The following is a 23,846-nucleotide window of genomic DNA, read 5'->3' as shown; positions in this document are numbered from 1 at the left end:
ATACTTCAAAAGAAGCATGTGCAACTTCAAAAGCCTTTCCACAATTTCATAACCAGCAATTCAAACCCATTTGGGCAAACCCAACATATTTTTATCTGGGTTCTTACTCCCAGGGATTCCTCAGAATGCAGGTGCACAGAGCAGAATGCACCATTAGGAGACAGTCTTGCTAATTTGCAGATAAACCATAACGGTCCATCATCAAAAATATAAGTTTACTGAATAAAAATCATGTTAAAAGTTATCCAGCTCTGCCTCCCAGAAAAGCAAAATAAGTTATATCTCAAATTGGTTCAGATAACCACAGTTTTAGTAGAAAGTATACACACACTTTGGTAGGTGCCACCCTAACTTCATGTTCCAAGGAGTTAAATTTAACTCTGGATTATAAAACTAGAGGAAAAAAAAAAAAACAAACCATGAAGGAACTTATTTTAATATTCTAAAGTACTTACCACTGGTAGTCGCCCATGTACTTTGTACAAATTCACAAGCACAGTGATATCCCATGGGCGTAAAGTAAGTGGGTGAACTGGCTTGACTGAACTTTCATTTTCTTTTTTGTCATTCTCAACTCCAACAGCTGTCCATCCAGAGCTTGAAGACGTTGACAGTGACAAAACAGGGCTTGAAATAACTTCTTCAAAATCAGTGTACATGTCATCTTCTCCAAAATAGTTTTCCTAGGAAAAAGAACAATTATGAATATATGGAAAACAAAGCAAAAACATACAGGCAAAGTAATGAAATACAAATCCAATCTTTCTATGTTAGTCCTCCCTAAAATAAGCAGCATAGCTACAACCTATAACTGAGGAAATATACATATACATACTTATATTTTTAAAATACATACTTATTATACATACGTACATTAATGAAAAATCGTTACCTTAAATAAGCCTCTCAGTAGTTCTCAAAGTACTGATATTCTACATGCATGCAATACCAATAACAATTCTGAAATACTACTACTGACATTTTAAAACAGATTTTGTGCTTTTAGAGAACTTGGAGAGCAATAAGACAAAACACATCCTGCAGGATGCTACTCTCATCCAACCTTCTGAAATCAGCAGGTTTCAAAGTCATAAACATGCTCACAAAATATTAGTTTATAAACATTTCTCCCCTTGGGTCTAAAACTCACCTGGTTTCTAAGCAAATCCCCTGCAATTATCTAAGACCAAAGTAACGAAGTAACTTTGCCAAATTCTACTGGAAACAGAAAATCCATTGATAATCAAAAAAAAAGGAAAACACAAATAAACAAAATAATCAACTTCCTGATTTAAATGCATCAGGAACACATTTCTGATAATTTGTCACCTCCTCACCGCCTAGGGGGAAAAAAAAAAAAACACACCCAAAATAAAAGGAGCATCTCTCAAGAAGAATTTCCTGAATGATGCAGGTTATCTTTTCTTGTTAATTCAGTACATGGGAAGTGCTGGGGACTCAACATTCTGTGAAGCAAAATCCTTTCTGACCAAAGAGAAACACGGTTACGGCCTGGCACAAGCAATCCAGGAGGTTCCTCGATTGTGTGGAAGACAACTTCCTTCTGCAAGTAACAGAAGAGCCAACAAGGAGAGGTGCCATGCTTGACCTTGTGCTCACCAACAGGGAAGGGCTCGTTGGAAATGTGATGCTCCAGGGCAGCCTTGCATGCAGTGATCATGAGATGGTCAAATTCAAGATCCTCAGGACAGTGAGAAGAGCGTGCAGCAAGCTCACTGCCCTGGACTTCAAGAGAGCAGACTTTGGCCTCTTCAGGAACCTGCTTAGTAAGGTTTCATAGGATATAGCCCTAGAGGGCAGGGGGGCCCAAGACTCTTGGTGGATATTCAAGGATCACCTGCTACAAGCTCAGGAGTGTTGCATCCCAACTAGAAGGAAGTGCAACAGGAGGGCCAGGAGACCTGCTTGGATGGATAAGGAGATGCTGAGGAAAATTCAAATGAGAAAAGAGGCTTATAAAAGGTGGAAGCAAGGACAGGCGGCCTGGGAAGAGCACAGGGATGTTGTCCAGGAATCTAGGGACCAGGTTAGGAAAGCTAAGGCCCAGTTAGAAGTAAATTTGGCTAGAGATGTTAAGGATAACAGGAAGGGATTCTACAGGTATGTAGCAAAAAAAAAACAAAACAGACAACGTAGGCCCCCTCTGGAAGCTCTCGGGAGAACTGGCTACACATGATTTGGAGAAGGCTGAGGTTCTGAATGACTTCTTTGCCTCAGTCTCCACTGGCAAAGGCTTTGACCAAACCACCCAAGCCTTGGAACGTAGCCGCAGACACTGTGAGAATGAAGACCTTGGGCCCACTGTAGGAGAGAATCTGGCTCGAGACCATCTTAAAAACCTGAACGTGCACAAGTCCATGGGTCCTGATGAGATCCATCCGTGGGTCCTGAAGGAGCCACTCTCCATCATATTTGAAAAATCATGGCAGTCAGGTGAAGTTCCTGATGACTGGAAAAAGGGAAATATAACCCCCATTTTCAAGAAGGGGAAAATGGATGACCTGGGGAACTACAGACCAGTCAGTCTCACCTCTGTGCCTGGCAAAATCTTGGAGCAGATTCTCCTGGAAGGCATGCTAAGGCACATGAAAATCAACAAGGTGCTTGGTGACAGCCAGCATGGCTTCACTAAGGGGAAATCCTGCCTGACCAATTTGGTGGCCTTCTATGATGGGGCTATGGAACTGACAGATGGGGTAGAGCAGTTGATGTCATCTACCTGGACTTGTGCAAAGCGTTCGACACTGTCCCACACGACATCCTTGTCTCTAAAGTGAAGAGACATCAATTTGATGGATGGACCACTCGGTGGATAAAGAACTGGCTGGATGGCCGCACACAAAGAGTTGTGGTCAATGGCTCAATGTCCAGCTGGAGACCAGTAATGAGCGGTGTCCCTCAGGGATCGGTATTGGGACCAGTCTTGTTCAACATCTTCGTTGCTGACATGGACAGTGGGATTGAGTGCGCCCTCAGCAAGTTTGCTGAGGACACCAAGCTGTGTGGTTCGGTTGATATGCTGGAGGGAAGGAATGCCATCCAGAGGGACCTTGACATGCTTGTGAGGTGGGCTGATGCCAACCTCATGAAATTTAACCATGACAAGTGCAAGGTCCTACATCTGGGTGGGAGCAATCCCAGGCACAGCTACAGGTTGGGCAAAGAAGAGATTCAGAGCAGCCCTGTGGAGAACCACTTGGGGGTGCTGGTCAATGAGAAAATGAACATGAGCTGGCAGTGTCTGCTTGCAGCCCAGAAAGCCAACCATATCCTGGGCTGCATCAAAAGGAGCGTGACCAGCAGGTCGAAGGAGGTGATCCTGCCCCTCTACACTGCTCTTGTGAGACCTCACTTGGAGTATTATGTGCAGTTCTGGTGTCCTCAACATAAAAAGGACATGGAACTGTTGGAACAAGTCCAGAGGAGGGCCACGAGGATGATCAGGGGACTGGAGCTACTCCCGTATGAAGATAGGCTGAGAAAGTAGGGGCTGTTCAGCCTGGAGAAGAGAAGGCTGCATGGACACCTCATAGCAGCCTTACAGTACCTGAAGGGGGCCTATAGGGATACTGGGGGGGGACTCTTCATAAGGGACTGTAGTGACAGGACAAGGGGTAATGGGTTAAAACTTCAACAGGAGAAGTTTAGATTGGATATAAGGAGGAAATTCTTTCCTGTTAGGGTGGTGAGATGCTGTAATGGGTTGCCCATGGAGGTTGTGAATGCTCCATCCCTGGCAGTGTTCAAGGTCAGGTTGGACGAAGCCTTGGGTGAGATGGTTTAGTATGAGGTGTCCCTGCCCATGGCAGGGAGGTTGGAACTAGATGATCTTAAGGTCCTTTCCAACCCTAACTATTCTATGATTCTATGATTCTACTTCATTCATTTTTAGAAAGTAATTCAGTTCCTCAGCCTCTCATGTTGACAGAAATATTCCAACTACTACAAGCTCCACTGGTGATTTGTGGGATGCAGATAAATGAGTACTAGACAGAACATTAAACTGAAACAGATTCGAATCTTACGAATTTTCTTGCTCTCCTCCTTCCTTTTTCTGTGCCTTGTTTTCTAAATCTTCTCTGCTCTTTTGTAAGTACAAGTCTGCAGCACAAGCAAGCAAAGAGGAAGTGTACAAGGAAAAATAAGCAACTAGGAGTACCCATGTCCTTGAAAAAAGTCCGTGGAAACGGGAGGCTCATTATCAGCCTGGGAATAATGACTCCTGTGGACATATAATTATACCATCTAGTACTGAGTCTCTGAAGTATTCTTAGTGTTACTGCATATGAATTAAGCATTGCTCTGTGGCCAAATCAAAAAACCCTCAGAAGTTAAGCAAAGCTTATTTGCTCTGCTTTTCAGCAAAGCGAAAAGGTTTTAACACAGACTTTGAAATATTTATTATAAGGCACACCCAGCAGAGGGTGCTAAGAGTTTCAGTAACTAACTCCTGGTACCTTCTCATGGGGAGGCAAGGACCTATAAATAATTCATTCCCACCCAGTAAGCCCTTCAGTCAGAAACAGTGTTACACTGAAAAACTACACAACGGAAGGCTTAACAAAACTGCATGAACGAAGCACATCTAGGAAACAATCCCTCACGTATTAAAAAAGATCAATTAAAATTAGCTGAAAACAACTATTCAACCTCAAGTCAGGAAAACAAGCATAAAAAACCACCCCTGGAAATCTGTCAGAGATGCTGCCAGCACAGCTGGGCAAAAAGATGAACACACAGTCACAGAAATAGTAAAAAGTACAATAAATGCACATTTTCAAAAAATGAGCTATTTACCTAAAATTTCTCTTGAGATTTAGAAGATAAAAGGTAGATTTAAGCTGAGAAATCCTCATCTCTAAAAACTAAATCACAGAATCGACGGATCTAACATAGCACTCTTTACATATACCTCCAGATGCAAAGTGCAATGAAGAAGTGCTGCTGTGCTTGGAAAGACAAAACTACCTCATGAATTTATGGGCTCAAAAAAAAGGAGCTCAATAAACTAGTCAAACATTGATACATTTCCTCAGGAGTAGAGGAAATTAAGTCTTCCAGATGCAACACTGACCTAATCTTAATCCTATTATTTTAGTGGCAACATGAAGAAATAATGAGGATACTTGCAAGCCCTATACTCTGTAAAAATTTAATATTTTCTGCTATTCTTTGCTTACACACAATACCTTCTATAAATTTATAATGACTGTTTCAGTATGAGTCCTGACACTAATCACCTGTCTCAGAACATTCCTAGTTCTCTGACTCAAACTGAAAGCCTCCAGAAACATTACTTTAGCCTAGTCCTGAATAAGCCAAAACAGACCTTTAAAACAAACAAAAACTCCCCTAAAACTCATCAGAGAAAAAAAAGAAACAACCAAAACCCAACCACATGACTGTAAGTCAAATAGAAGCAATATGTTCAGTCACTTCTGCTTTTGTCTCAACAAGGCAGGTGAGGGACTTGGGAAGAAACAACTGTTTTCAGCCACCCAACAATGGAAGAGGACATAACCTAAGCAATATGCACAAACATTTTAAAGCATAATAGACTAACATGAAGAAAAGGATGAAAAACTCTTCTTCAATATTGACTGAAGCAGCTTTTAAAATTATGTTATTGTCATATTCTTCTCCCTTCCCCTCCACGATCCTGTTTCCAGAAATTTCACAGAATCTAATTTAGCAAAACCAAAACGAATTAGGACACTCTGCAGAACTTAAAATGCCCTTAAAATGCCCATGGGTTTTGATAGACATTTGCATAAAAGTGGTTGTAAAAAAGAACCCCATTAATATTATTAGAGCTGATATTATTTTATTTTCTTTTTAGTACTGCAGAAGTCAAAGAAAAAATTTTCCACACATGAAGTCTAGAAACACTTTCTTTGAAAGGAAAATTACGGTGATATGGGTCGACATATATACATATTGGAAATCTCCTCATAACCCTGTGCCAGCAGAATTCATCGCAGCTATGCCACATCACCAACTAAAGTCATTGAATAGTACTTGTAAGAACTTTTCAGCTAAATCCATGTATTCTGAGGAATTATTTATTTCCCTTTCCTACATTTGGCCCTCCATAAATTTTGTAAGTCTCTTTCCTATGCCTACCTTTATGGACAGAAAGGCTTTGAGCAGGGGTCCATATAGAGTTATCTGAGAATCTGCAGAGAGTTCCAGTTCCACGTGGAGCTTATCTGGGGGCAGCTCTGAGGGGTCAAGGGGAACACGGGTTGAAGCTGTGGGAGATGAAATCATACTGTCGGCTGCTTTCTGCGATGGCCTTAGCACAGATAACATTGTTTCTTCCATTTCTGACACTTCGGAGCAAAATAAAGAAGAAAACAGATTTTGATTACAAGTGAGACTTCCAATGAACAGAATTCTGCAAATAGGAATATGTATTAAATATGTTACTTTCTGCAGCTAATTTATATAATTTTTATAATTATGTTAATAAGTTCATGCTACAGAACTGGTTTCTCACATCTAGTAACTATGGGACAGCAGGAAAATACAGAATATTTTAGTCAATGTTAATTATGCAAGAGAAAAACAATCCTTCAAGTTCCAAAAAAGCATCCAATTTATTTATCTAGCTCTTCAAGTTAAACAAAGACATGCTTTCATTACAGTGCAGTAGATTTCCCACAACCACACAGCTACTGCAGAATAAACAAAAGTGAATAAACAGGAAAATTACAAAAGTTATATTAAAAACCTATTCTGAACCAATAGCTCTGTAGGCCAAAACTTCCTCTCAAATAATTCAATTATTCTAGACACAAAACAGTTTGCAAATTCAAATCTTTCTTTTCTTTCTATTTGGACTTAGGGAGAAGAAAGCATTTTGTCTTTTTCTAAGTGAGGAAAGGTGACAAGACAGAAGCGTTTTGGGGATGCGAAGTGCTTGCTGGGAAGAACTCTATGGGAAAACTGCAGAAAATTAATGCTCTACATGGAATAAGATTTCAGGTGCCAGTTTAACTGGAAGAACTGACACATAGAGAAATACAGTGAATACACACCTGCAGCCAGAAAACCTTCAAGGCTTTAATTTATTATTGCCTACAATGCTTGCTCTGTGCTTGCATTATGCTATGTGTTATAAATTAGCTAAACACTGCAGTGAGATGACCACTTTTTTGTAAGCTGCATTTCAGGTAATGCAACGTACTGGTTTCTGAGAGCCTTAAAGGGTTCCATCAATTGACTTAAAATAAAATAAAGATGTTTCTATTGTAACAAACACATTCTATCAGCATCACAGATTAGAAGTGATCTGGACTGTGCTGGATTATTCATTGAAGGAAGCTGCAGACAAAATTACCTGTGCATGTAAAAAATTAGAAAAGCAGGTTCAATTGCCACAATTACTAGCACATGTTTTCAAATTTGAAGTAGGCACAATTGACATAAGCTGACAGAGTCTCACAAGAGCACTTAAAGAACATCTGCAAGATGAATTTCACTTTTTCTGCTTCGTCCTCTAAAATTTCAGTTCTTTTAGATTTGAATATTTGGAACTAAAAACCTAAAAATGCTACTCAGCATGTCTTCTAACACCTGCTGATTGAGGCCCATCCAAATTAGCCCTCATTATTCTTCTAATACCTTTCCTTCATCATTTCTGCTTTTAGCATCTCAACCTGAAAGACTTTAATGTAATCCCCATGATTTCCTGCATACTTCCCTCTGCACAAAAAGGAACTTACATTTATCTCTGCATTTAAGTATTTTATAACTTTTTTTTTCAAGCACATACTTAGAGAATATTTCATACTTAGAAAAGTTGTTTAGACATTTATATTTAACTATTCTGATGAAGAAATTATTGACAGACTGACCAGTCTAACACTTGCATCAGGTGGCCATGCTTCACTTCAACAGTGGTAGCTACAACAAAATCTCACAGTTTCATATCCATAAAGGAAAGACCACGTTGTTATATCTCATATATAGTGTATTTAAATATTTTAATCATAATAGAACATCATAACATCCAAAGGAAAAAAGCTTAGAAAGGCTAAGGAATAAGATACTGCCAAAAAATACTGTACTTCATATTTAACATACCAAGTGCTAGGTTGTATTATGCAACAACCCATTTACGAGATCCAGTTTAAGGACAAGGTGAAGTCAACTACAGAGAGTATCCTCTTTTTACACAGGGAACTGGGACATGTTCTGAAATTCTGCATCATGAGATGTTGTCAGTTTTTAAATCAAACCTGGTGCACCCTACAGATTGTAATTGTCCCGTGTGACATGTAATATTACTTCAGTTCAAAATTAATTTCTGCAAATTTAAGCAGTTTGATCCAGCAAAATCACAACTGTTCCCAAAATGAAACATGCTAACAAGAAAAGAGTAGTGGCACTTACAGGATTGCTTTAACTGTTCGTCTGCCTTCTGAGGATAAATTGGGTGCCACGAGTAGTCAATTGTAAACACAACACTCGGGACTGTCCAGCATTCGACCCATCCAGCCCTTTCAAAAAGAAACAGCGCACTTACTTGAAGGACAACAGTTGCATTAAGTATCTTTCATAAATATAGCAGGTTGCTTTCATCACAAACTAAATAAGGAAATATGAAAAGCCAATATAAATACATAAACATCACAATAAAACTCACTCTTCTTGAGTAATGTTCCTCCATTTGGGTTTGTCCGTTTTTTGACCACTTTGACATTCAGCAGAAATACAAGATTCAGGACTTATTTTATTAGGCTGACAATCTTTCACCAACATAAAAAGGGAGTATTTACTAGGATGACAATCTGGCAGATACAAATGAAGATCAACATCTTCTCCCTAAAAATCAAACATTAGTATCAAAAAGGTTAACTTACATTCACTTTATGCATAATGCTCATGGTGTTTGCATGTTCATATGCACCATCATCTTCACTTTACAGGCAAAGCGAGGCAAGAAATCTCAATTTTGACATGTGATTGCTGACCACAGCTCCCACATAATTTAGCAATCTGTTAAACAAAGGGGCATGACTTTTACTGGTGCCTGTTTTTATGTTGCTCAAGCCATACTACAAAAGTTAAGTGACTAGCCAATGCTGCCCTACAAACCAACTAAACCATACTTAAAAAACAAAATCATACAGATAAAACACTGATTTCTTTGCTATCAAATTATACAAAATTACCAACATCATCACCAACTAGTTTTTTTAATTTTCAGTAGCAGTAGACTGCTTCTATTTCAGCGAAGTGCTAGAGTCTCTCAAAGAATTAGCTGCATCTGTTACAGTTTATCATCATTACTTATTCTACAGAAACTCTTAAAAATATGGAAAATGGCTTTCCAAAAAGGTTGAGGGTACCCATTCCAGTATTTGATTTTTAGCTTTGAACATATAGCAGACTTTCACATTTTCTAAATAAATGGGAACAGACTTCGAGTGATAAGTACATACACAGATACACATAGTCTAAGTAAATATAGTAAATATGCATACTGTGTGTACATATGTATGAAGCATATGTGTATATATATATTTAAAATATATTTTTATTTGTGTGTGTGTAATATATATATGTGTGTATATATAATTAAACCAGCCTATGACTGGATACTTCATATAAGCAATTGAAACCATTTACCTCCGCGAAAAATTCTATGAGCCAGAGGTGAAAAAGACTAATTTCCTTTTGGGAAAGAGTTTATCCAAAATCTGCTGACTGAAGAAGTTAGGGAAACTATCTCACATTTCTAAGACAAAAGGGGCAAGGAGTGGAAGAACTTACCCTTAAAGAGAATCTGGTACTGCATGTGGTTGGAACAAAGTCCGTGAAAGGCAGAGAGAAAACAATGTTCAATGTTTCTCCACAAGCTGCTAGATAAACTGAGACAAGAGGAAAAAACAAACAAAAAAAATCTGTAAAAATTACTCCTGATTTTGTTCTTTTAAAATTATCAAACATACAGGTAAAAATAATGAAAATATATTCAAGAACTCAAGACAAAGGAAATTGCCATTTTAACTACTGTGTATTCAGAATACATCATACTAAGTTATCCTGAAAGTGATTACTCCCTACAGCTTGCCCTCCGTAGAAAGGCACTGTACTTGGCACAATGAAACCATAACCAGACAATAAAAACAACTGACTATTATCTTATGACTGACTTTAATGCTCCACACACCAGTTTTTAGAAAAACAAACAAACAAACAAAAAAACCACACTGAAAGTTCCTCAGGGTTGATGAAGTAGTGAGCCTTATTTTTAACTAGAACACAACTTTATGATTTTTTAATTCACTGTCCTCTTTCTATGAGGAAATAGTAAGATTCTACTACAGTGTAGACCACTGAGATACATATAAAGCAAAGTGCACATTAATCAAAGGTTTGGCTTTCTAAAATGTACCCCTTAATTTTGCCTAGAATTAGCAGCCCTATCTCCTATTCTGAAATTCATAGAAAACAAACATTTCTGGTTGCATGGAGTTCAAATGGTATTTTTCCAACCTTACTTAAAAACTTTATTCTCAAGTTCATGTTTTCTCTTAACATACTGAATATATGTCAAGACCTCAGAGATACTCTCTGCAAACTCTTGTACTAAATCTTAGACTCAAGAGTCTTAAAAAATGAAAGCTAAAAGATGATACAGAACTGCACTGTCCCCCTAAAAAAACATACACATTTGCACAAAGTAAGTTAGAACTTAAAACTGTTTTAGGATAGTTTATGCACATCAACAGTAGCAAAATGGTTTATCACTGAAGACACATTTTTCTAGTAAAATTTTGTAATGACTGTACTCTCTTATTTTGAGTGTATTTTTTGCAGTTTGCACTCTTCTTCCAAATCAAAAAGGGTTCTCACCATTCTCTTGTTGTTTCGTGGAACAGTCAATCCAGTTGTGTTGATTCGCTGCCCAAATCATTTCAAATTGATGAAACATGACTTTGAAGTTCCACATATAAGGAACGAATGAAAAGATATCAGGCGCGCTATCGCTGGACCAGTCTTGGATCAAATCTAAACCCATGTAAAGTAACAAAAGACAAGTCAGTAGCAATCAAGTGAGAGATTCCTTTTAAGTTTTTGGTTTTTCGTAAATTGCCTTAGTCGCTTGCTCCTTAACAGAAAAAGGAAAATGAGAACAATATACAGCATGCATTTCTCAAGCAGATATTCCACAAATACTAGCTGTGAGTCCATCTCCCATTTCTCACCTGCTTTTTCAGTTGTAAAGCAATAGGTTTAATGAAGTTTTCATGTTTAGTTTTGCTCCATAGCAATGTTACACACTGACCTAAAAGCACTGGACTACCAACTGCTTTCCTCTGGTTTTCCACTCAGGTACTCTGAATGTATACATTAGTAATATATTCTAATTCTGCAAAACGGTGTTGTTGCAGAAGTTACTGTTTGCTTTGAATGGACAGGTAGACTGTGTACTGCAACACTATATAGATAATGGCTCCAGCCTCATCAGGAGGATAACTTTATTAGCATGGCACTATGCCTGCACTAATTAACTCTTCCTCCCAGCAGGACTAATTAGCCCAAGCAGTGCCACATTGATGGGGCTATATTCTTTCTACTACTGTAGCTGAAACCTTCAGCAACAGCTTGGTGATGCTGTATCACATCTTACTGCCTTGTGCACACACATTCTTCCTCACAGCCAAAATCCTAAGGAGCAAATTACTTTCTTTCATCGTCTGTCAACCACAGAGACATGACCTAAAGCTTAAGTAGCTGAAAATCAGTCAGCCAAAGAGAGATTTCAGAGAATTCAATATCCTAGGTGACAAATACTAAACAAGTCAATAGATCTGATAGAAAAAAATTAATCTGAAATTTAAGATCACTTAACATTACTGCAGATCAAATTTAGCTTAGATGTTAGAAAATTAAATCATTTGGCATCTCCACTCAAATATAAGAATATCGTGTACTAAGCCACTTACAGGAAACAGAAAACATCAGAACCTTTGTCCTCAAAAATAAGTACTTGTGCTAAATACCTCAAATCAGAGTACCTGACCTTGTACGCCTTTGCAAAATTTCAAAAGAAATTCTAAAGAAAGAATATTTAATTTGATATGTATTTTATTTAGTAGTTACCTGTAAAGAAGCTTTTCTGAGCAAAGATAAAATGATAGGTTGCTTTATAAACCTCAAGTTCGCATTGCCATGTCTGTGGCATGTTCCAAATCCGGGGGTAGCTAGCATTAATATGAAACTGTGAACAAGATATTGAAGCATCAGAATTACAATTAAAGCATACAATCCTTGACCCTGCAGCTCAGCAGTTTTCACATATGTACTCTGCTGAATAATTAAAACTGTTTTCCTGCTGGGATGAACAGAAGGCTTCTCCAGTTCTTTAATAATTTAATCTATCTCTCTTCCTGTGCTTGAAGGTCAAGCATTAGTGTATTAATTTATCTGGAAAGGTATATTATGAAATTCTGATACATCTGTTGCAGCAGACATACCATGCAATTTATAAACCTAAGGTTTCATTAAAAGCCTCACTGTTTACAATACATTACAGATGAAAAATACTATATTCTGAGGGATTTTTACCACTGATATAATGCTCATATTCAACATTAAAAACATCACTAATAAAAAAAAGTGAGAAAGGTAATCTACAGAATTGCAGTACTGCAGAAGTACTACAAACAAAAGAATAATGCAGTATTAAATCTGTCTCAACTAGTTTAAGCACTCTGAAGTATTTTTAAGTACTTACGCACTCAAATTCTGTAGCACAGCTAGCAAGTGTAGTAATTTATTAAGGTAAAGCCTGTAAGACATGGCTACATAATTAATGAGGCAAGACTTGTAAGTGGTACTCCAATCCCTCCATTGCTTTCATAACACACATAAATTATGTTGTCACTGAAAGTTACACATGTGCATAGTCATGTGTATATATGTAAATTTCTTACATAGTAAGGTTTTGCAAAATACATTCAAAAGGCATATTTCTGTACTGTTTAAGAATCTGAAGAACTGTTCCACAGACAAACAAATATGTTCTTTTATTAAAAATCCTCTAGAGACTGAAGCTTTGTGCTTATTAACGCAAACTTACAGCTAGCATTTCAGCTTCTAAGAGAGTCCGGTACTGCATACTGCTGGTGGCGTCAACATGTAGAAGCTGCCCTTTAATTGTAGGTGAATAGCCTAGCACACAGAAGATATAAAACACAGTCATTCACACATAAGAGTTATATAAATATTTACATAATTCTCACCAGCAATTTCACCATTCCACTAACAATCAAGAATTATATAAAAGAAATTGGTACTATAATAATTCTACCATTTACCAAACAGTAAAGAGCTTAACATGTTCTGCCTTCACATAGCAGAGGTGACAGAATTCTTCTTGCTGGGTCTGGAAATGCTAAGTTCTGGAGATCTTGGTTTAAGTTACAGGATAAAACTCAAAATGCCAGAAGGAATCAAGAGAACAAACAATTTAGCAAAGGTCTTCACACCAGCCAACAAGATGAGTAAATACAGGTAACATAACTTTACACTGATCTCCACCTTGGATTTTGGAATTAATTTTGTTTAAATTTACTACTATTTTTCAGAACATATCTCAGCATGATTCAACTACTACACTAATCCTACCGAAGAAGTCTTCCTGCTTTGAGCCAACAATGTCATCTGCTTCAATAGATACATGTTTAAATGATACATTGCCTAGTAGTTAAGGAATTTGTGTTTCCTAACCCAAACAAAACATGAAGGTAGCTATTTAAGTATGTACATACTTTAATATCTTGCAATGAAATGTATAAGGAAATACTTTTTGTTCTTTTATGTAAGAATACACATCTCACAGTCTTGAAGGAAAACACTATAAGATATTAACACACACAGTCATTAAGGTAACTGTTTGGAAAAAAAACATTATGAAAACAAATTAATCTTAACACTAACTCACCATTTTCACCTACTGTCATGGGAATATTTATTTCCAAATATGATCCTGCACCAACATTTACATGTACAGCATTAGTTTCCTGTATTTTAAGAAAGAAAAACAGTCCAAACATCATTTCTAGACATCAGTGTACCTTCTGCCTCTGACTGAAAGACAAGTCACCTAGCTTTTAAAACCATACCTCTGTAAGAAACACCTGAGACAAGTAAAAAACATGCGCACCCAACAACCACAGAGTAATCACACAGACAAATTATTTTCTAGATGTGTGTTCATTATTTACCCTATTTTTAGTAAAAAGTAAATCAATGGTGGCATCTGCAATAATATTCATCCGCAGTTCAAAAGCAAGAATCTGTCTTGGTTTCCCAGGCTGAGCCATTTCTGAGACTTTCATAACTTGGTAGTCTGGCGGGAAGAAAAACTTCCACAAGCAATCCCTAATGGGGAGGAAGAAAAAAAAACAAACACACAAAAACAAAAGAGCTGGTTTTATTCACAGAAGAAATACATGTGTATTTATATATATCTATGCATCTATTTGAGTCAATTATTTTCTGGTTAGGTGAGTCGTTACACAACCACTGGATGTGATTAAAAAAAAAAAAATTGTTTAAAATCGTAGGAGCCTTTCAACTCATTACTGAAATCTCCAAAATTTTCCATGACAAGAAGTGACTTCTGGATAAAAGTTATGAATGGACAGACCATAAGTGATTCACAACAAACATATTTTAATTCAGATGGCAAACAAGATACGTCTTTCTTCTTATTCCTATTCTTTGGTTTACAAATCTACTACAAAAACATAGTAGCAAGTAATCATTTTATCAAGGAATTGCTACAGAATCACAGAATTATTAGGGTTGGAAGGGATCTCTGAAGATCATCTACTCCAACCCCAAATGCTTTGGTTTGTACACAAATAGTTGACCTAATGCCCAGCAGTAAACAAAACACAAAACTTTAGTAGAGTAACATGAAACCTACATTTCTGCAGACTTGCGTCTGAACATGTAACTACATGAAAGGAAAGCCATAGTGAGAAAGCACAGATAGCCTAGCTTATATAGGTCTGAAGGAGGTGGAAGAAAGTCTTTAAGGGGGGTAGCAGTTTCCTGCACCCAGCACCTGACCACTATAGCAGCCTAAAAGGTTAAGGGAAAAAAAGGGAGCAACACAACCCAAAAACATCCCCCCCACCACCAAACACCACACAACACACTGTCCAAATCCTGGGGAAACCCAAGATTTTACCTTGTGATGTGTTAAAGATCAGTATTTGTGGAAGCTTTTATATGAATGGAAAGTAGCAAGTACACAGAACTACCAAGTCCACCAGACACTACAACGTGTCCTTCTAAAATGTTGTGGCACTTTCCAAAATTCTATCTTCTATCCACAGCACAATCTGAAAATGTTGTCAAGCATGTACCTACAAACTCTACACACCCTAAATAGGCACAAACGACCTTCTGCATAGCCAGTTAAAATTATAAAAAGCACACCATCGTAGAGTGAGCTTTATTGGGAGTATTAAATATATCACTAACAATTCACTGACTTTATGTTCCTAGCAAAGCACTGTTCTGGAAACTGGCATTTTCTCTTAAATTCTCCAAGATACTGTTGCATCTAACAACTACTCTGTGGTCTGCTATCCTCATACTTGTAAGAGACAGTTAATTATAGTATTTTCACAGGAGAATTAATGGAGGCCAAAAGAAGTATCAATCTGTAATTAACAGGGGAAAAGAGGGAAAGCACTTGTACTTAATAGTCCTCTACTCTCTAAACAATCCTATTGTCTCCACCAGAAATAATTGAGCGCAAAACATCAAGGGCTAGGTGAAGAACAGTAGTAGAGCTCTGGGCTAAAATTCTGTCACTAAAATACCTGGATAATAAATACTTTTGAGACTGCATCAAGAATTTGGTTCTCCTAAAGCAGGGATAAACAGCTCCCCCTCATTATTTCTGTAGCCAGATTTGTACTTCCATAAAATTTTCTCATCAATATACAGTGTATTTCTATCCATGAGCTAATAGGAGCTTTTCAAATATAAAGTAGCCACTATAAGGTTAAACACTTAGGTATCTAACGCTTGATAAACAGTAAAAAGCTAGTTTGTTCACAAAAATAGGAGCATAATTTATTAATTTAGTAACAAAAATTCACTGAGTGATACTAACTTTGGAAGGCCAACAAGATAAACAACAATGAATTTACCAAACCTAAACTCCTTCTATTTTGCCTGGTATGCCCCAAACAAATTAGAAATCTGAGCCATTGCATACTGGAAACTTTAGACTGCTTTCTCAGTAACAAGAGATATTAAAGATTAAAATTAAAGATGTAAATCATGGTAATACCTCTGCCTATCAGCCCACGGTCCATAGTTGAAGTCTGTTCCTTTTCCACAAACAATGTCCAAACCCCAACATGGTGGCAGATCCTGCAACTTGCTGTCTTCGTTGCTTGATTCTCCATCATTACTTTCCTCCATCTCCTCTGGTACAAGACCTATATTACATAATGTAATAAACAGACTATTAAAAGGAAGCTGTTTCAAATTAGCATGAAAAATGTTTACTAAGCACATGACAATTAACATCTCCTTATGTCAGTTTTATTTGGGACCACTACAGTGTATAAATATCAAGCCACAATTCAATGCAGACTCCCAGTGTATACGGAAGTAAACATAGGGAGAACAGGACCAAATGTTGTACTGATTTCCTGAAGCACTGCTCACTGATGTCAGGAAAATGCTGACATATACAGCAGTTTTGTCTTTCAAATATGCTTTTCACCAATGCAAGCTTTCCTACATCCACATTTACATCCAAATCCTACATATAAACCAAGTTTCCAAAATTGTCAACTATACTACCAGTATGCATCATTACTGAATACGTTACCTTTGTTCAAGATTCAGGCAATACTTTAAGTGGAGTCCAAACAAAAGCTTTTGCAAACTGAAAGAACTCCAGCAAAATAAATTGATAATATAACACACCAGATTTAAAGTGAAAAAGAGAAACACCACAATATTCAGAAATGGATGCACCAAATATATTTCCCCAAACCTCCAGTAAGCATTAACTATAAATTATCCCCATTCCTGAAGTACTTTTGGAAACCTACATCATTTATGATTGCAGCTTAAAATACAACTTGTTCCAAGAACACATACCAAGCTTAATTGCTTCTATGTTGCATACAGACTTGCAGAAGGCATTTGCTGATAGAGTACCTACATGATATAAAACTACTTGCTGAGAAATACATTGGTTCTACATACTCAGTTATTTCATCTATGAAATTCCCCAGACCTTCTACATGAAACAGTTTAGAAGTTGAACACAGCTCAAAATTTCACTCCTTTCTAAATATGAAACAAATGAACTCTCTTCCCCTTTGTTTCAGTGGAATTTTAGTTCATTTGCAGAAAAAATAACTAAAACTTTTTTGGTTCCAAAACATTACAATAAGTCTTTCAGCACAGAGATTTTTCAGCACTGAAAAAAAGCAGAAGAAATTGCCTAGCAAGTCCAGACAATAAACATGTAGTCTTCATACGCCTTAAAATTTTATCTTTGTTATCTAACAGAAGGTACCTGGTTCATCCATATAATAATAGATATCAACATCATTGGACTGCATTACAACAAAACCTTCACCCATCAGCCTCGGTGGTCTGTAAATGGATAAGAGTGCAAAATAAAGATTAAAAATGCACTGAGATTAAACTTTACACATTCAAGTAATTTTAAATGCCCATGGCAGGAGGGTTGGAATTAGATTATCTTAAGGTCCTTTCCAACCCTAAGTATTCTATGATTCTATATGAAGCATAATGAAAGAGATTTCATAGGTCATGCTCACTTGTGGCTTCTTAGTAGGACATATGTAATCCATGGAATCACCAATAAAACTGTTACCTGTATCATGCAAGCCAACAGTGGGGATACAGTGTATGTGGTACCTGACCAAAAACATTCTGTGGGCAAGATTCAAGTTTGGTGCTATCCCAGGTCACCAACTCCACACATCTACATAGGTCTTGCTACTTTACCTTGTCTGCCAGGCATTGGTCTTTTCTCATTACCAGAAGGGTTGGCAGAAGAGACTGAAGTACCTGAAACACACTGCAGTCTGTCCTAAGTAAGCTAAATTTGAAGTGCAGGTTATAACCTCAGTTTTTCTCCTTCCCTCCCTATTACACTGCAATTCCTAGTTTGCTAGCTCAGACTAAATGAACTTCTGAAAACAAGCACTGAATATTCAAGTCTATCTGATTTCAAGTCTCTTATCAAAAAGGCAGCTGTCATATTGCTAGGCTATATCTACCCTGATGTGCAAAAAATATTTGATCATTACATTATTATTATTGCTACATGAAATACCTTAAAAATTCAGTTAACTTGAGCACAAAGATACCAGGTTCCTCTCCACAAAGACATTTCTCGGGTACTACAAATCACAATCAACTACAAAAGTTTTACTTTCAAAATTTCTTTCCATTGAAAGTTCTTTTCTCCTTGTCCTAAATTGCTCTTTCAGCTGCTAATTGTTTTCTTTCTAAAATAGCACTCTAAACCAAAGGGACAAGACATCTTCAGTAATTAGACCATTAGCTTAAAAAAAGAAAAAAAAAAACCAAAAAAAAAACCAACCCCTGTTCTTCCTCAGTAACATCTCCCTCAATATAAAAGAATCTAAGTGATGGAACTAAGACACAAAACACTTTTCATAACACTTTTATATCAGTACATTGCCATACCCTTCTTACAGTGTTGCTACATGTTGATTTATAATATAACATTTTATAGTAATAATAATAATAATGTGAAAGTTCTGTTTTTACTGAAAGACATTTTTGCCACTTTTGTAAGTTGTCAGTTCTTTGCAGAAAAAGAAAACTCCAATGACAGAAATACAAGGTCTAAGAATGTGACCTGTTAGAAGAACGCTGCTCATTTTACCACAGCTCTTTCCAAATGCAGAAAGCTTGGAAGTTATGGGAGACAGCAGACAGAGCTCACATACTGGCAGAAGTTCTTCAAAAGCAGCAGAGCAGGAACCTTGAAATAATTTTACTTTGACAGTAACAGCAGTGAAAGATTAAGTACTTTCTATTCATTCCCAGTTTTCCACTTATTTATTTTTTCTGCCTGAAATTGAATTGTTTCAGTAGAACTGTTTTTTTTCATTTGTAGAAAAAGATTATTTATGAACTTGAGATGCAATGAGATGCAAACGGAGCAAGATGTGAAAAAAAATTATTTAGTGGCTCAGCTACAGAAGTGGGAGGGAAAGCATTTATATAGATCTAAATTGTAGTTCATGGGAAGAGCTCACTTTATTCTGCCCACACTCCGCAATAGGCACACGCAGGTTAGCAGGACTGAATAGCACACCATGGCACAACAGCATGAGTTTGTAACTTTGGCCTCTCAGGTTGAGCACACCACCAACAGGGTCTCAGAGGAAGCCTCTGTGCTTTGTAATGCAAAAGAGGGGAAGCTCACAACATAACCAGCTGCAAAACTTAGGAGCCTGACAGTATCTTCCTTAGCCAGTACAACCATTTATCATTGTCTGACTATACCCCCATTGAGGCACACTGTAGGGCAAAGGCTGCATCTTGTTTCAGCAACTCAGCATTTCTCCATGAAGGTCAGGCAGCCCCTGTGCAAGCTGGCCTGTCTATGATGTCAAAGGTTTCTCAGTCCCTGCTGCTCTATCTGGTGCATGTTTTGTTCTGTGAAATACAGAATACTATATCCATTTCACATAAGTGCATTACCCTCTCTAATAGCACAGACTACATAGGTCTGACTTAGAATAATTAATAACTTTGTTTCAATCTAAAACACTATATTCAAGTAGAAGTTCAAAGAGTTTTAAAGCTAAGTCTTCTTAAAGATGAACAATTGGACTTAACTCCACAGCCTAACAGAAACTGTCACTTAGCTGTAGAAAAGAGAGAAGTATCTACAGGAAAGCTTTAATTGCTGACAGAAAGAATGGTCAAATCCTTTTGTCAAATACCCACTGCTGTGTCATCCTCATCACCTTTGCCATACTCCACTTTCTGGAGGAAAGCTATGAGGTCTTACACTAATGGAAGTGGGGAGAGGAAAAAAAAAAACAAAAACCCACCACCAAAACACCACATGGTAGCTAAATATCTTTCTCAGTCCTTGCCTTCTAGTTCTTCCAGTGTACATCTAGGTGGTAGAACCCTAGAAAACCCACCACAGGACATTTGCAAATCAGATAACGCTCATGAATGATAATGAGATTTTCATCATTAAAAATTATTTCCTAATACCCATCCTAAACTTCCGCTTTGAGCCTGCTGACTTAGTCACTGCTCTTCAAGCTTGTTCTGCTTTGATCTGTTTTTCCTAGCACAGTTTTTTTTCCCTTGGGTTTTGGAGGATTTATTTGCAGAAAGTGATGGAGGTGTTGAGATGTCCGTCTGTAATATAATATGACAATTTTCAAGGTGTTTTTTTGATGTTTGTATTGATTAGTCAATCTGTTACAAATTTCATCAAGTCACTTAGCTGTTTTTTTATATGTGCATTGCCTGCAGGAACTTCTGAAAGTTAAGACACCCAGCTTAATTTTTTAAGCAAAAGCAGCATAAAAGGACACGCTCTAAAGATTCAAACATTCCCTGTTTCCAATGAACTGGGTCATTTGTTGAATTCACACAGTAAATTAGGGCATGTTTTCTGCACATATGCTATCCTTCAGCCATCGGGAGCTGCAGGGATGGTAACAGCATAAAAAGAAAATACTTAGCAGAAGCAGGAGAAAAAGCTAATAGTTTGAGTGTCCTAATCCTATTTTGCTTTAATCTTGTTTGTTTTCAATATTACTCGAAGAAATTGCCTTTGTCATCATGTTGGAAGAGTAAGATTCAAAGAACACCCACAGAATGTTCTTTGAAATCATAAGCATATTATAGAAGCAGTATTTGCCTCATACAGAGCCAATTAAGGTACAAATAACATACAGTTTATTCCCAAAAATAATAATCAATTCTCTGAATATTGTTGCTTAAGAGGTATAAAATAGGTATAATCATTTTACATTAACTCATACATACAATTGTCCAAGGATAGATTATTTTTGTTGAGCAAATAACATCTGTGAAAGACTGAAATTTAGCAGTTTTGCCTAAATTGTCTGTTGAATATATAATGTTGTAAGCATTAAATAAGATAATACAGTAAATTCTGGCCATTCTGTCCACACCATATCAATCAGAGACATTAATATAGCATGCACAGAAATGACTGGTGGTTAAATGGTAGTAAGACAAGAATCCTAGTGTCAAACCACTTAATGTAAGCACCCTCTCTTTTGATTGACTTAGTACTACTGTTTGTTAAAGTTGTATAACCATGCTGATGCAGAAGACACAGAGGCAAAAGGATCAGCAATCTATCTTCAAAAGATAATGTGATTTCTACTATAACAAGTATGGCACAGCTTTTTCCCTTTTTTTTTTTAATTAAATATTTATTTAACCATATGTGAATCAGCTCTACAGAAGGCAACACCTTAAACCTTGCATTTACCCTAGAAATCTAGTGCTGTCAAAGGTGTGCAGCTATGGTACCTGAGTGAAGGAAAATAAAAGTTGAATGCAGGATGCCCCATTCCTGGAAATATTCAAGGTCAGGTTGGATGGGGCTCTGAGCAACCTGTTCTAGTTGAAGATGTCCCTGCTCATTGCAGGGAGGGTGGACTAGATGACCTCTAAAGGTCCCTTCCAACCAAAAAACATTTTGTGATTCTATGAACAAATAAACTACAATGAGACAGAAAACTAGTACTTTTCTCCATAAATAGTTTCAAAGATCCGACATTTAAAACCTGCAGTGTTAAAAACACCAACTGTCTAAACACACTAAGAAAAATAAATTAGCAGAAATACAACCAACAATCTGTTCTTCGTTTTTTAAAAGAAATAATAAAAAAATACGGAAACAAAAGTCCCCAAAACTTACTCATCATTTTGAAGGCCAACGTATCTTGGACTTGGAACCAGCATGACTCTAACATTTTCCAATTTTCCTTTCACAATATGCATAAACTGGTCAAGGTGGCTCGAAGGTGGTTTTGTGGTATATGTCAAAAAAGCATCATCAAAGTTAATACAAAGTGTTTGTGGCTGATAATGATTCCCAAATGCCAAGCGACCCTAAATCCAAAAGAAAACCCAAATACTTGTTATACACTGATCTTTTAAATATATGTATTTATCTATAATAATGCAAATTATTATAAAATAACCAGCAAAATTATAAAAATTATAAAATAACCAGCAATATCCAAATAAAGACCACAGACAAAAATCCTGGCCCTAATTTGTGCATAACTAAAACTACTACCTTGTACATTAAACTCTCAAATACTCTATCACCTACCATTTCAATAACAATTTTCCTGGGTGATTTGTTTTTTTTGGGGGGGGGGGGGGGAGGGTGGACATCAACTTTTAAGGAGAGTGGCCAAATATCCCTATTACAACCAAACCGCAAACACCTCCCAAAAGCCCACAAACACACCATTGTGCAACACCCATTACCTAGCTTAATTACTGGGTGATATTCTTGAAATCATTAGAAGAAATCATTGAAATCATTGTAAGAAAAATGAATGGCAAGCCTGATTTTTAAGCATATACTGCTAAATCTTTTCATTATCAGGGTCTTTACACTTACCGTGCTCACATTGACTTTAATGACTGGAATAAGTGATCTCCATGAAGAAGAAGGGTCTTGAGATTCTGTTTTTACTTTAACACTACAGGAAAAAATGTGTATTATTATTTTGCCTTTTTTGCAGAAGAATTTACCGACCTTTTATTCTAGGGGGTTTCAGTGCACAGATCTTGGGGAATGTTCCTTAACACAGAGATGCCTCCTCTAAGGGACCTGCTGGCAGACTACTGCAGACTCCTCCAGAGCCTGGAACAATAGCAGGAAGCATACATGCGTTGAGTGCTGCTACACTGGGCTGACACAGATAAAAAACAAGTGTGCCACGTTTAGCACAGAATAGTTAAATAAATCTTCCTCAGGGAATTTGGTCTGCTCTAAATATTGCTATTTAGGTGTGAGATTTTTCACTTTCCAAAACATGTCCTCCCCAACAGCAGAAGTCCTTCCAGGATCTGCCAGTAAGGGCATAAGATAAAAACATGGAGAAACTGGCTCAGCTTCCCACAGCTGCCCACTATAGAATTTAGGAACAAGTACTGGTTTAGCCAGCAGCACTGGAAAGACTCAGGTGTCAACAGATCTGCTCTGCTCCTGCCAATAAATCAGTCTCGTGCGATTCTGCCCAGAGAGAGCCTTCTTATTGAACATCTGACTTCACTACATGTAAGCTGGGTACAAGAACTCCTTACAGTCCCACACCATGTTTCCTGAGGTACTCCAAAAAGAACAAAATAAGAAAAGAAGGCTTGTATAGCTATGCACACACACCCCAAAAAAAAGACAAGTTGTGAAATCAGCCCAAGTTTAAAGCTCAAAAAACAGTAAGTCCTCCCAACACAATACGGACCCTAACATTTTGTCTACTCAATGTCTTGAGCAGCAGTTACTTCTACTGAGCAATACCATTCTTATTCTACGAGCATAATCCTCTTCAACACATGCTCCCTCTCCACATTGTACTTCAAATATATTTTTCAACCTGTCTCTGTTCATTAAACAAGAAATACTTGGTTTGTTTAGTTGTGAGCTTCAATTATTATGGTAGGAAGTCCAAGGAAAGAAAAAAGATTTAGACTGTCAGGCTTGTCAGAGCAATTTCTCTCAGATGTGCTTC

At 37.2% G+C, this 23,846-nt stretch overlaps 1 protein-coding gene across 16 annotated transcripts in view; it reads right to left on the bottom strand.

The window, feature by feature from the left end:
- Positions 1 to 23,846, bottom strand: part of BLTP1 (bridge-like lipid transfer protein family member 1) — a 117,474-nt gene that overhangs the window by 74,911 nt on the left and 18,717 nt on the right. For 12 of the 16 annotated variants that reach the window (XM_057405120.1, XM_057405126.1, XM_057405136.1 and 9 more), the window contains exons 7-20: positions 22,733 to 22,814; positions 22,016 to 22,209; positions 17,603 to 17,682; positions 16,355 to 16,505; positions 14,265 to 14,421; positions 13,982 to 14,060; positions 13,118 to 13,209; positions 12,139 to 12,256; positions 10,888 to 11,043; positions 9,802 to 9,899; positions 8,672 to 8,850; positions 8,419 to 8,525; positions 6,145 to 6,353; positions 456 to 683 (exon numbers count right to left, since the gene is read on the bottom strand). In XM_057405120.1, coding sequence (XP_057261103.1) covers positions 456 to 683; positions 6,145 to 6,353; positions 8,419 to 8,525; positions 8,672 to 8,850; positions 9,802 to 9,899; positions 10,888 to 11,043; positions 12,139 to 12,256; positions 13,118 to 13,209; positions 13,982 to 14,060; positions 14,265 to 14,421; positions 16,355 to 16,505; positions 17,603 to 17,682; positions 22,016 to 22,209; positions 22,733 to 22,814 — 1,930 coding nt within the window. Of the gene's footprint in view, positions 1 to 455; positions 684 to 6,144; positions 6,354 to 8,418; positions 8,526 to 8,671; positions 8,851 to 9,801; positions 9,900 to 10,887; positions 11,044 to 12,138; positions 12,257 to 13,117; positions 13,210 to 13,981; positions 14,061 to 14,264; positions 14,422 to 16,354; positions 16,506 to 16,903; positions 16,983 to 17,602; positions 17,683 to 22,015; positions 22,210 to 22,732; positions 22,815 to 23,846 lie in introns of those variants that run through there. The other 4 variants (XM_057405125.1, XM_057405130.1, XM_057405134.1 and 1 more) reach the window with 4 other exon arrangements.

The sequence above is a fragment of the Pezoporus wallicus genome, unplaced genomic scaffold (assembly GCF_028554395.1).
Source record: "Pezoporus wallicus isolate ANWC-B61680 ecotype Strahan unplaced genomic scaffold, APGP_CSIRO_Pwel_v1 contig_6789, whole genome shotgun sequence".
NCBI classification, from domain to species: Eukaryota; Metazoa; Chordata; class Aves; order Psittaciformes; family Psittacidae; genus Pezoporus; species Pezoporus wallicus.
Note: the sequence above shows the minus strand (reverse complement) of the source record. Positions and strands in the feature narration are given on the sequence as shown.